Source organism: Sesamum indicum, linkage group LG2 (genome assembly GCF_026168435.1).
Source record: "Sesamum indicum cultivar Baizhima isolate 11 linkage group LG2, ASM2616843v1, whole genome shotgun sequence".
NCBI lineage: Eukaryota > Viridiplantae > Streptophyta > Magnoliopsida > Lamiales > Pedaliaceae > Sesamum > Sesamum indicum.
The window spans coordinates 3,530,820-3,544,997 of NC_142658.1; the positions used below are offsets into that span (position 1 = coordinate 3,530,820).

General features: G+C 29.8%; 1 protein-coding gene across 1 annotated transcript; it reads left to right on the plus strand.

The window, feature by feature from the left end:
- Nucleotides 1-3,583: 3,583 nt before the first annotated feature.
- Nucleotides 3,584-4,413, plus strand: LOC105178416 (RING-H2 finger protein ATL80). The gene has a single exon (XM_011101880.3). It carries the CDS (start codon nt 3,772-3,774, stop codon nt 4,327-4,329), a length of 558 nt encoding a protein of 185 aa, XP_011100182.1. The 5' UTR covers nt 3,584-3,771; the 3' UTR covers nt 4,330-4,413.
- The last annotated feature ends 9,765 nt before the right edge of the window (nt 4,414-14,178 follow it).

A 14,178-nucleotide genomic window follows, 5' to 3' on the forward strand; every position in this document is an offset into this window, starting at 1 on the left:
ATTTGAGAATTTCACATAATTATTTAAATTATAAATTCTTTAATTCTGACTCATTTATTGCAACTAATGTATCGTGACTTGATATCAAAGAAATATCTCAAAATTTCACCTATAAATTTGTATATAAAAATATCACATAACCATTGAAATATAAAATTAATAAATTATATGTATTATGAAAAAGATTCATAACTGTTAACATAACCAAAGACTAATCATAAATAGATATTTAATTATGTGCGCAAAATCCGTGTATATATTAAGAATATATTTTATAAAATTAATAAGATTATTATTATATGGCATCGGGTGAAATGACAAAAAAAAAAAAAAGGAAAGATAATAATATATATGCATGTATCATCTAGATAAATATGTGAATCAAAATACATAAATTTAAGTATTTTCAAAACACAAACATGAGCGTAGATATAAAATTTCCACAACTTTTACGTTCTGCCTGCATTGAAAAAAATTATGTAAATAACTACAAGAATTTAGGTAAATAACTAGAAAAATTAGAAAACAGAGTAAAATTATTGATAATTAGGAATGAATTTATTAGTAACACAAAAAGTTCGATGCAAAATTAAAGACGAATTAATTAGCAAGAAAATATTTTTCTTGCTAAAACCGTTGCTAACATAAATTAGCAACAAATTTCACTGCGTTGCAATGAGTAAATATTATTTCTAACATTATTTCTCATAATGTATTCTTGTTGGGCACTGACGAATGTATTATGAGCTGATAATAAATTTTTTTGGATAAAAAATGTAAAACTAAGGTTTTTGAGTATGTTTATAAATAATTTATCTTAAAAAGTTATGGTGGAGAATTATGGGCGACATGTAATTATTCTATGGGAGAATATTTCTAGAAAAGAGAAAAAGATGTTATTTCAGAAAACGAGATACTAGTAGTAGCAGATATTTTATGAAAAAATAAAATAAAATAAATTTTAAAAATGGGAATTTAATCACTAGTTTATACAGTATGGAGTTCTAGACGAGAGTTGTAACATTAAAAGTTTTTACGTATTAATCCTTAGATTATTGTAATAAAAAGAATAATATTTCATCATGTAATGATTACTTTAACTAAGGTGATAACTATGGAAACATTAAAGTATACAAATTATGCTTTTCTTGGGAGTTCGGACATCTAAAAAATAGTTCAGAATCAATACATTTGGAATGTAGGGAATATTTAAATTGGCACACGGAAAATAAAGTGATACCCTACGATTTCTGAAAATACAAATTAATAAAGTATTTATAACTATCTTGATTTGTTATAGTTAACAAGAATAATTATATTTACATTCAATGATTTATAATCTATTTATATAAATTATTTTTATCTTTTGAATAATTATATATACACCCATCAGAAACGCCAATAATCATTTACATAAATTATCATTGTCTTATGAAAATTTTCACATAAACCCCTGAAAAACATCAATATTGCACAAACTGTCCCTTCATTTTGACTGTTAAGAACGATTTTTATTATTACGCAAAATATAAGGATGATTTATGTAAATAGACCCTAGATCAGAAAACATAAAATATAATTATTCATGATAAATATGTTTGGTATCTTGCGTCTAAAATTTGAAACGTGGAGAATATTATTAGTACGTAAAAAGAATCCCATCTATAGTGTTTTTTGCTTTTTTTTTGGAGAGTAAAAGTTAATATATGTGTTGCTTTATAAAGAGAAATGTTTTTCCATCCTATAACCAAAATAATTACTTTAATAGTTAAGGTGCAGTAAAAGTTAAGTTTGGTAAAAGTTGATTATCGGAGAAGTTTGCTTTCAATTAAATTTCAAAGTACTGTAACAATGAAGTCTTGTTTGAGTGGTACGGTGGAGGTTTTACGACCAAGAGGTTATCGATTTAAGTTTTACTGAGAGACATGACAAAAAATATTTACAATGGATTTTAGTTATGATAAATATTTTAGTCATCTTTGCAAAAATCACGGTCAACAACTATTGCTTGGCCGTAATCAATGACTATTTGCGATGGCTATTTATTTTTAACCATGACAATTAATCATAGTTAAATGTTATGTTTCTTGTAACGTTAAGACCTTGTAAGACTACATTTAGATTGATAGATTTAAAATTATGGATATTCTAAATTTAAAGAATTTTAAATACTACAACTTTAAATTTGAATAATGTTTGTTGAATATATAGTGATAGATTTCAATCCGTCTAATATGAAGTCATTTGAATTTTTTTTTCAAATTCTTGCCGTAAATTCAAACCAATCAATTCAAATATAGCATAAAAGAATTGATTTTCTTTATTTTCTCGAGCAAATATATAATATAGCACGTCAGCAATAAATTCATAGAATTCTATGATCAAGCTATTATACATAAAACTATTACGATGTTTTTTTTTTTTTTTGGCATGCAAATTCCAGATATCCTATATTTAATTATCACTATAGAAATTTGATCAACATAAGAACTATTATTTGAATAATGTGAATAATATTTTTGAGATATTTTATTACAAATATTTTCATAAATCATTCAACTTTTGTTTTTAACTATTTCTCCAACTTCATCTTAAATGTATCACTTTCTTAAAATAAGTTAATTTTAATTTGTACAAATATTTGATTAAGTTGAAATCATTCTTAAAAAGTTTGTTAATTAATAACAGAATCACTATAAAAAAAATTACTATTGCATGTAATTTTAACGATTATGAACTAAAAGTCGTGGCAAAAAATTATTACTAACCATAATTGGATAAAAACGTGCAAAAACTTAACTTATCCGCTTTGAAAAATAATTTTTGCCCAAATGTTTTTTGACGATAATAAATATTTTAGCCACATCACTAAAATTCATAATCAACAACCACTGTGTGGTTATGATTAATGATTATTTATTACGGCTGTTTATTTATAACTATGACATAGTCATGGTCGAATATATAAAAAAATAAATAAATTTATACACAACTTTAAACAAAATTAGGGGGCAATTATGAAAAAAATTAACATTTATGTATAATTTTAAATTTTACAAAATTTGCCCCCTCCCAGATCCACCTGATTACCGTTTCTAGCTAGGTTGTAAATGATTCGAGTCGAGTCGTATACATTATTGTTTAAATTTGTTTGAATTAATATTAAACTTGAAAAATTGCATTGCAATTTGGTGTGATTATTGCTGTAATTGAGCTCAAACAAGTTTTAATTAGATGAGATGTGAGTCGAATTTGAATAATTTGATATTTTTACGCATATTTTATTCATTTTGCACTGTTTCAAATGGAGCTTATAAGCTGATAGAACAAACATTTTTGTTCAAATTTAATTTGTTAAGTGTGAGAAACTAAATTGAGATGAATTTGAATGTTGTATAAATAGTAGGATTTTGTTTTGCAGCACTATTCCTACAAATATTAACAAGAATGATTTAAAATATTTCCTTAAAATTGCAGAAAAGTCCCTGAAATTAGTCATATTGACCATCAATGGCAATTTCAAATGTCAGTTAAACAGTTAAAATATTTTAATAACTAACTAAAAGTTTTTCTCTTCCCTTTGTAAGAACACACACACACACACACACACACTAAAACATACGTTTCCTCTTCCAAACCTCAAAGCTTACCAAGATTTACACACACCACACCACACCACACCACACTCACACTCTCTCCTCTCTCTCTCTCTCTCTCTGTCTCTCTTTGTCTCTCATACACACACACACACAGAAAAAATTCTCTCTCTAAATGACTTTCCGTCCACGCCACCTCGGCGGTGTGAACTCACCACCGCCGACGCCGTCGGTCGAAACTCTGGACTCCGACTTCGTCGTAATCCTTGCCGCTCTTATCTGCGCGCTCATCTGCGTACTTGGCCTGGTTGCAGTGGCTCGCTGCTCCTGGATCCGCCGCTTCACCGGCAGGAACTCAACGCCTACTGAGTCGGGGGCGCCTCCGAGGTCGGCGGCAAACAAAGGCTTGAAGAAGAAGGTTTTGAAGTCGCTGCCGAAGCAGACCTATGGAGAAGACAAGGAGCAGGCTGGGAAGCTCTCCGACTGCGCCATTTGCCTGGCGGAGTTCACCGACGGGGAGGAAATCCGCGTGCTGCCGCAGTGCGGACATGGATTTCACGTTGCTTGCATTGACACGTGGCTAGGATCTCATTCGTCGTGTCCGTCTTGCCGCCAGATTCTGGTGGTGGCTCGGTGTCAGAAGTGCGGCAGTTTGCCAGCAGGCACCGCTTCCGCCGCCGGCAGAGCTCAGCCTGAGCTAAGTGACAACCATGTGAATAGGTTTCTGCCTTAATTTAATTACTGCGTAGCTTAGATCAGAGCAAGGATTTCTGAAATGGGAAGATTGCAGCTACAAATTACAAGGGTTTTTCCTCTTTCCGATTTCCCTAATTTAATTTTGCAATGTGTGGTATGGGCGTACACTGGTAATTCCAAAATTCAGATTAACATTTGGTAACTCAAATTAATGAATCAAAAAAAACAAAAAAACAGAAATTCTGCTGGATTTCGATTAATTTTGGATTAATTCTTCATCTGAATCTTGAATTACAAGAAAGAAAATGCTTTCTTTTTTTTAAAAAAAAAAAAAAACCCCCTTTTTTGATTTTTTAACACGATTTTTGTTTTTAGCGTAAAATCGTCCTCTCCTACTCAAATGATACAATTTCTTGATTTGTTTATTCTTTTAAATTCTGAACGGAGTTCAAGGTATCCAAGAACCATAAACAAAAACGTGACGGGAATATTTACACGACTTTAATATATTTTTTTTTTTGTTTTTTTCGATAGCTACACGACTATGATTGTTGGAGTTATAAATAAATGTATACTTATTCTATTATTTCCTTAAGAGTTCAATTACATTTAAAAGATAAAATTACAATCTTGTCACCGGCCTAATGTGTAGCTGTTAATAATACTATATTTTAAGTATAAATTACATCGGCTATAATTATAAATACTTATTTATTATTTAAAAAATTAAGTATTTTATATAATTTGATTAAAAAAATTATGTATCATTCTGATGGAAGTTTGGATATTGCAATCTTGTCCTTAGTATTTTTAAATTTTCCTTCAAAATAAAACAATTATTAAAAAAGAATGAGGTGGATGGAAAATTTTAAGAAATTATCCACTTAGTTCATAATTTCTTTTTAAATTTTTTTTAAAAAAATAAGTAAAATTATAATTCGTAGTCTAAAAGCACATTTTGGTCAGTTCATGATCCTTACGGAGACTAACAGGTGGAGCTAATTGTTAGACTACTATTCAAATGAAGGAATATTATAATTTTTTTAAACTACAAAAGGGTATTTGTAATTATACCAAATATTCAAAGAGCTCGTTGTAATTTATCCGTATTTCAAATTTTGATCTTGATAATGTTGTCGGAGCAATTCTGGCCACCAAAATAAAAAAACTAATCACTTATTTCGCCCAAAAAAACAAAATACTAATGAAATTTTGTTATATTCTCTTTTGTTTTTTTTTTAAAATTATTTTTCACTAAAAATCATAAAAAAACTTATGTAAAAAGAAAAAGAAATGCCAATACTATGCTGGTATTTTTCTTATAAGGTGATTTATGATGAAAATGGTGCCTCGTTATATGAGGTATTAATTGCTCTGGCTTCAGAAAGAGGAGTCAATATTACGCTCATAAGCGGCTCAAACCCCTTATTTTCAAACCATATGGTATGTGAGCCTCTGTTATTAGCGCTCCAAACGAGAGCTTAGGATAAACAGACGTCTTAATTTCTAGAAACGACGCCAAAAAGACACCTTACTAAAAAAAAGAAATTCTTGAAATTAATAAACTGCTCAAGTTTCTCATGAGCAAGACAGAGCCTCCCTCATCATTTTTTCTTAACAATTTTTTAAAAATTTAGCCACCTTTGTTGAATTTATTTATTTTAAATTTTGGGATATGAATGGATGATATAAGTGGGAATAGGAGTGGTGTAAATATTCCAACCAATTTTGGACCTGAATTTTGACAAACTTATTATTGAGATTCCCCAATTTATTTAGGCAAACTTGTATCTGTAATCATGTGAGCTCTTAGGTGTACTCAACTTTTAATTATTACTTACCCCCCAAAACTTTATAGCTTTCTCTTAAATTAGTTGGATAAGGATTCATCCTCTAAAACTCCGTATTATTAATTCTGACCCGATTTATAGCAACTTTATAATTTTATTCTAAAAACACACTTTACTAAGAAGGAAAGAACTTGAGAAACTTAAATGATTATCAAACTCCTCATTTATAACCGATGTGGGACGCATAAATACGTCAAACTAAAAATGAATACCCTTACCAACAATGAAATGGGTTTTTATTGGTCTGGTCGGATTTTATTTAATTTTAATTAGATTTGAAATCCGTCATAATTCGATTTTGTTATAATTGGACTCGGATTTGGAATCCAACCGTCACACAAAATCAAAAAATATGGCCTGTAAAACCCGATTAAATTTTATTTATCTTTCAATTAACAAATATACTTTTAAAAAATAATATTACTGCTTGTAAAATATTTAATAAAATATTATTATATATTAAGAGGAGTTGTGTAGATTTGGTTGGGCAGAGGGGACCCATTAATCACGGAGATAAACCTCTCCTCTTAAATGTTCCTTTCAATCTCACCAATTTCTCTATCCACTAATTAATTAATTAATTGCCTTACCTATTTTCATTTTCAATATTTTTATTACAACTATTTTTTTTATTATAATAAAGATTTCATTATCCAATGTTTTCATCTTACATTATTATTAAATTATTAATCAACATACACTATAGTCAAACAAATATTTAATATCATTTCGTGGCCAAATTAAATCCACACACACACATATATATATTGGCAGTTTATTAAATTGTTCGTAGCGAGCATGAAATATTTATACGATTAAATGAAAAGTTTGTATTATATTAAATTACAGTCGGGTCAAACATGACCTAATGTGACGATAACAAATGTGCTCTCTTACTATTAAAAGAAATAAAATAAAAAAGTGCTCTCTTCTTTTTATAGAGAATATTTATACTGGTGGACCTTATTTATGAAATAAGAAAAAATTATTTATTTTTTTAAATACAGTTTACTTAAATATTTTCCCTTTGAATAAAATAAAATTTGAATAATTATTTAACTATTAGAATAAAGGACATATATATTTACGTGAATACAATTATGGTTCAAAGAAATTTTAACTAAGTTTTTCATATACTAAAATTTAAGGTTTTTTACTTTATTTTATTAATACATGCTTTTCATTTCATTAAAAACATTTGAAATTATGTCAGTATCAATAAACGAAGGAATACATAAATCAATAAACTCATCATATTAAAAGGGACAAATATTCATTATAATATATTTATATTAGGGAAAAGCATTATTTTAGTCCGCTAAGTATGTCTAATTTTAATTTTAGTCCGATAACTATGTCCATTTTTATTTAGGTCCAGTAACTTACGAAATTGCTTACTTTTAGTCTTCTGGCAGATTTTCGGACAATTTTACCCCTATGAGTGTATATGGACTAAAACTGCATTTCAAAAGTTGCGTAGGGGTAAAATTGTCCGAGAATCTGCCAGAGGACTAAAAGTAACCAATTTCGTAAGTTACTGAACCTAAACAAAAATGGACATAGTTATCGGATTAAAATTAAAATTAGATATAATTAGCGGACTAAAATAATACTTTTCCCTTTATATTAAGTGAGATAAAAATATATCTACACGTCCGATAATAATAAAACTCATGACATCAAACTTGTTCACGAAACCTCGTCATCAATAACCTTGTACCCAAACAACTACCAGCTTTTTTCCTAAAGTGATAAGCTTGACTTGTTAGGATTATTGATTAACATAACCCCAACATAATGTTTCCTACTATACTTTATTTTATTACATTTATGTATGCACATTATTTTTAATGATTTTTGGTGGGGACAGTGTAGCAAAACAGTTAGGGAGGCTATTTATTAAGAGCCACAATGCACAACCCAATAAATAAATTGCACCATGTAGGTTTAATTATTCAATATTTATAAGTTTGGGTGAACATTATTAATGAGTTTTATGACACCTACATAACTTTTATAGTCAAAATAAAGTTATAACAATTCATTGAAAATAGGGGATTTATAATAATTACGCTCATTGAGTCAATAGCAACTTATAAATTGCAATGATGTTGTAAATTGAAATGTCGACGTCGTCATGTATGATGTAATATTTTACAGCTAAGTTGGATTACTACCCATATATTTAGCGTGGGACTTTACAGAAATACAAATATGATAATCACATTATGCGACGTGTTGGCATAATCGTCAAGATGTAAAAATTCAAAATCTCATTTTAGAAGTACCCCAACACATGATATAAATGAAAACGAGTACGTCCCATATGCAAAAGCTTACAATTGTTTGGTTGTATTTAAGAACAAGTAATCTATGTTGAGTTCAATATGTTATTAGAATTTAATCTACGGAAGATTCTTTGAAAGATTAAAACTCATATTTTCTCCTTAAAAAGTATTGAATTTGAGTTGTAATATTCATTAATAATAAGTCTTATGTATCTGAAATATACATTATTGGACTCTGGAGCAGCATGACCCTATGTATATTACACTCAGCCAACTCTCACATTTTTTTTTTTGCGCAATCGATCATTTATCTAAGTGAACATTTTGATAATCTTATTATTTATTGTAATTTAACTGCACAACTGTTTTACGTAAACTTGGCTCTCTGTTTGTAAATATTAACACAAATAGTTTACAAGAACGCTCGTTGTTTGTAATTCTTGACCTAAACAGTTTGTCGGGACGCTTAGCGATCAGGAAAGGAAAAGAATATGTTGTGCAAGAGTAGGACAGGGGGGTGGGGGTGTCATGTTCATGCAAGAAGCATGTTCCACCTTTTATGCTTCAGTTAAACCAGGTAAGATATGTGAGGAAAGGAGGTTTCTGCCTAAAATTGGGAGCATAATTTGTGTGAAAAGAGGTGTGATGGTGTGGGGTTTGGTAGTTAAGTTTGTAAGCAGTTGTTGAGGCAATGCTCAGCTTTTCCTTGTCTGTTTGTTACTTGTGTAAAGGAGACATACATGCTTTCCTTGTATCTTGCTACAACTTGTTCAAACTTTTGTGTGTTTAGGATTAGTTCTAGCATTGGCGAAGTTGATGTCTCGTGACTAGAGACTGTGTGTTTGAGTTTCATTTATAATGTGTGTATTTGTCTGTTTTAATAGTAGTTGTTGGTATATTGTAATAGTAGTTATTGGTTAATTATACATAATTGGTTGTTAGTGATTGAATTTATGATATCGTTGTAACCGATTCTTCAAGAAGGGAAAAAATGATTAATTCCAAGATATTGTTACAGATGCTACGGAATTGTCAAAAGTGCCCCTTTCACGACAGGACAGTCTCAACTAATTAAAGGTATATTACAATGAGCCCCGTTGAGATTGTCATAATTACGATTGCCTCCTTATTTTTGAAAAATTATCAATACCCCTCATGTTTGATGAAACTATATATGCAATCCTTAAATGGATGTTTGTAATTATCAACTTTGACCTTATTGTATTTTTTTCTTTTTAAAAACTAAACTAAATGGATGGAAAAATTTTAGAAAATTGTTCACTTACTCCATAGAAGAAAAAAATTAGAAAAAAAATATGTAAAATTATAATACACAGTCCACAATGATATTTTAGTCATTTCATCACAAAAAATTAATAAATACTTAACAAAGACTAACATATTGAACTAGTGGTCGAACGAGATTCAAGTCACAGGATAATGATAATTTCACAAATAATGAAGATTTATTTATAATTATATGAAATATAAAGTAAGGTTGTCATAATTACCCTTAACTTAATTGTCATTAATATTCATTGATGTGGGTATTTTTGTTAACTCTATTACGTAGAGTTGTGCCTTATAATATACGGACACTTCAAAAAATTATTCGATATAGTGTTGGATATGTATTTTCGTATTGGACACGTCACACATCGAATATTTGTTCGACGCGGCACCTGCGTGTCCGAAAATATAAAACAAAAAAAAGAACACAGTGTCAGACACACCACAGACATGCCTGTTGGCGTGTTCGACACGTTTTAGAGACGTGTCCGAAATGTTTTGGACACGCTTTTTTTTTTTTGGTATAGTTTAAAAAAAAAAAGTGTTGTCTTTATAAAAAAGAGTTTTGGGCTTAATAAAAAAAATTAATTCACCCATTCAAACTAAATGTTTTAGAATGAAATTACTAAAAACTCAAGAGATGGTCAAGATGACTTAACTAATTTGAACTATTAGAAATTTTTCATTGCATAAGTTTTAAAATAAAATATAATGTATATTTTTGAATCCATATTTAGTTAAAAATTTGGACGTAAGTCATGCTTATTTTATGTTTAATCTTCATATTTTGCATATTTTATATTTTAGTTTTATGAGAAATCGATAATATATAAAATAAAAATATATTATATATAGTTGTGTCAGTGCCGTGTGATGTCCTAATTTTTTATATTTTGCGTCGTCATATTTGCATTGTATCATGTCCTTGTTCGTGTCTATACATAATAGGTTATGCGTAAAACAATTGGTAGAGCGTCCATGACGATAGTTGCTTGTACAAATATCTAAATTTTTATTAATTTTTGTTTTATAAACGAGAGGATTTATGCTCAATGTAAACAATCGTGTTACATATACATCGAATTACACAAATAATTTAATTGTTATATATCATTTTTCAATAAATTACTCATGACAGTTGAAATATTAGATAGTTTATGTACTGTTGTCAACGTTTTTAAAGAGTGTATGTATAGTTTTTTAAAAGATAAGAGTGATACATGTAAATTATGTTGATGTTTCTACATAGATAAGATCCAGTTCAAGCCCAATTATTTTGAATATAACATGTGTAAGACCCAATGAGTATTGTATGGATAAAATCTGAATAAGACATGTAAATAACAACTATAAGTATTTATTGAATTTGAATAAGATACATTCACCCATTTACAGGCCTAAAAATTTGGATCATGCCCATCTGAGCTCAACATGAGGTCCGTCAATATACATACATATGTTTTGTAGGCAAAATTGTACAAAAATTTCCTGTATTTTAAAAACTCAGTAAAAAGTTCCCCTCTAATTCGAAAATAAGCAAAACACTCCACTTGTGTTTTAAAAACTCAGCTTAATAATTCTCTCTATTAAATATGACTAACAACGTTAATTTTTTGATAGAATAACCATTATGCCTTATATATTACATATGATTCTTTTTTTAATGATCGTTGGATCCTTATTAATTTGATGAGAGCCGTCAAATTTAATTAATTAATTTTAACCATTAGTTCTTAAATTTATAAAAATAAAATCAGAAGTTTACATTTATTAAGTTAAATATATATTATAAATTAATATTTTAAAAAATAAATTAAATACAACTAACTCTCCCACCGCACCCGACTGCCCTCTCCACAACCCCCTCCCACGCCGTCCCTCCCACCTCCCGCGGCCCTTCCTTTGCCATCCTCCCCACCCCCACCGTCCTTCCCTCGCTCCCCACCTCCACCCCGAAATAATGGGGCAACGCGATGTTGCCCCCCCTAATCTAGGCAACTCGCGATCGCCCAGATCTATGTTGGGCAACCGTGAGTCTCCAGGTCGACGGCAACGTCGCCCAATGTAGATTTGGGAGACGTCGCCGTCGAACGGAACCGATGGAAGAGGGCAAGGACAGCTACCGTGGTCTCCCTCAATTTGGGAGACGGCGGCACTGATTTTTTATTTTTTAAATTTTTTTTTAGTTTTTAAATTTTTAAATTTTTTAAATAAAAAAATAACGTATAATTTTTAAACGTAATGAATTTAAATATAATTTATTTAATATTTTTAGTTATATAATATTTAAAATAGTTAATAATGTATAATTTTTTATAACTAATTAATATCCATATTTGTTAAGATATTTTAAATATATATTGTGATTTTAATTTAGTTTTTAAATTTAAATTATTAAACATTAAAAAATTTTATATAATTTGTTCGTTTTTTAAATAAACATATTTAAAAGAAATTTTTTAATTTTTTAAAGAGATGAAAATAAAAAATAAAATACTCAAAATAAGCTAAAGTTAAGTTAAAAACGCCCAAAAATTATTATATGGTATAACAGGGGCATTTGAGTCATAAAAGCAATAAAAAATCATGTAAGGACGTCAAAATAGTCCCCAAATCGCACCACTCGTGCGTGCAGTGCACTCAATGTCAATCACTAATGGCAGGGGTTAACAAAACACGAGGGAATTTTTTTGCCTATTTACATTTCAAAGGGATTTTTTCTAACTAATTTAGTGAAACAGGGGGGTAAAAAGGAATTTAGCCTATTTTGTAATACAAACTGATATTTTACGGTAATTTTAAATATGTAGATGCTAAAAACTTGATCTTGACATATGCCATTGGGCTGATTCTCAAGGCCCATATAAATTGAAACTAGGCCCCTCCAAAAGACCCATATATGGTAAAGGGAGAAGGCCCATATACCGAAGATATATGGATTGGGCTTCTAGCCCATATAATCAAAGGGATCTAATATTGGGCTGCAGCAGAAAAGGTCCATATACCTAATGGTAGTTTGGTTAAAAAAGATTTATTGTATCTAAAATAACTTTGTAAGTCAATTGTGGACAATGAAATCTTTTTTAACAAACTACCATTAGGTATATGGACCTAAGTAATCTTTTTAATAATAAATTAGAACTAGGCATAAAAGAATAATCAAATCTGTAAAAAGGATAATTTAATAGTTCTAATACCTCTAACTAGAGAAAATTGCATTTTCGGCACCATAGTATAAGTGTCATTGCAAGTTAGGCACCATAGTTTTCAAAATAGCATTTTTTTTATACTATACTTTATAGAGATTTGCAGTTTTGGTACCTTATTTTCATTTTTGCCTCTAAAACTTTCCAAAAGTATCAACTTAGTTCCTAAATTCGTTTTTTTTTTCCTAGCAAAACTATTCCCATACTATTCAATCCAGTAGGTCCAACATGCTTACGAAATAAAATTAAGCCTGTATAAATTTATATATTTTTTATTGCCTTTCCTTCGGGTATTTTAAGTTCTCGATTTTACGGACTTCCTATAACCGTACTATCATAGCAGATGGTTCCCAGGCCCTTGCCTCCTTCAACAACAACACAATCATACTTCATTTTCTACCTTGAGGTGTAGAGATACTACAAAATAGAGACTTAATAAAATTTTGGGTGGATCGTTTGAGTAAAAGCCTTTTCTTTATTGAAGAAATATAGGTAGTATTACTATTTCGTTCCTTTATTGGAGGAGACAACTATTTAGCCTCTGATTAAGATGACTATATTCATTGGGGAAACCCCCAACAAATAGGAAAATTTAAAACTATAAAGGTTTTGACAACTTAAAATTTATACTTCGAAGAGCAGGAGAAATTTTCGATGATCCCCATCTACTTTATTGCTTCTTTATTTATAGGTGTCTGCGGGCTTTGAACCCGTAATCCATATTTATTTTTTGATAACGTCACTGCGTTCGTCATCAACTTGTCTCTTTTGGATGACATTACTGCATTCATCATTGCCTTATCCTTTCTAGTTGTTGGTCATAATGGCTTATCAGCCACGTAATTGCTAGCTGTCTCTTCTCTTTTTTGACTGTTGGCCTTTGTTTTCTTCTGCCAATAGTCTTAACTTTTGATTTTTACATTACGTCACTTTGTAAAAATCTTTCCATTTACACTTGTCCTGTTTTAGTTCGGATTTTTCTGAGGTGACCCAAATTTTGTTCCCGAACAGGGGCTTTTCTTGTTTCTAGCAACAAGGACATATGTGGTTTTGCCATTGCCTAACATGCAGTATGTTGTATGTCTTCACCTCGTAGTTTCAATCACTGGTAGCTTATTTTCTAAGATCAACATCCTTTTCTTTTCAAATAAGCTTTTCGCAAACTCGGTACTTTTTTTTGTCCATGGAGTTTAACAGGAATGATCCATTCACTTTGTTTGAGAAAATTTTTAATGGATACTTGACTTTGTCC

Coding starts and splice junctions, on each gene's coding strand:
- LOC105178416 (XM_011101880.3), top strand. CDS start 3,772: ATGACTTTCCGTCCACGCCACCTCGGCGGTGTGAACTCACCACCGCCG.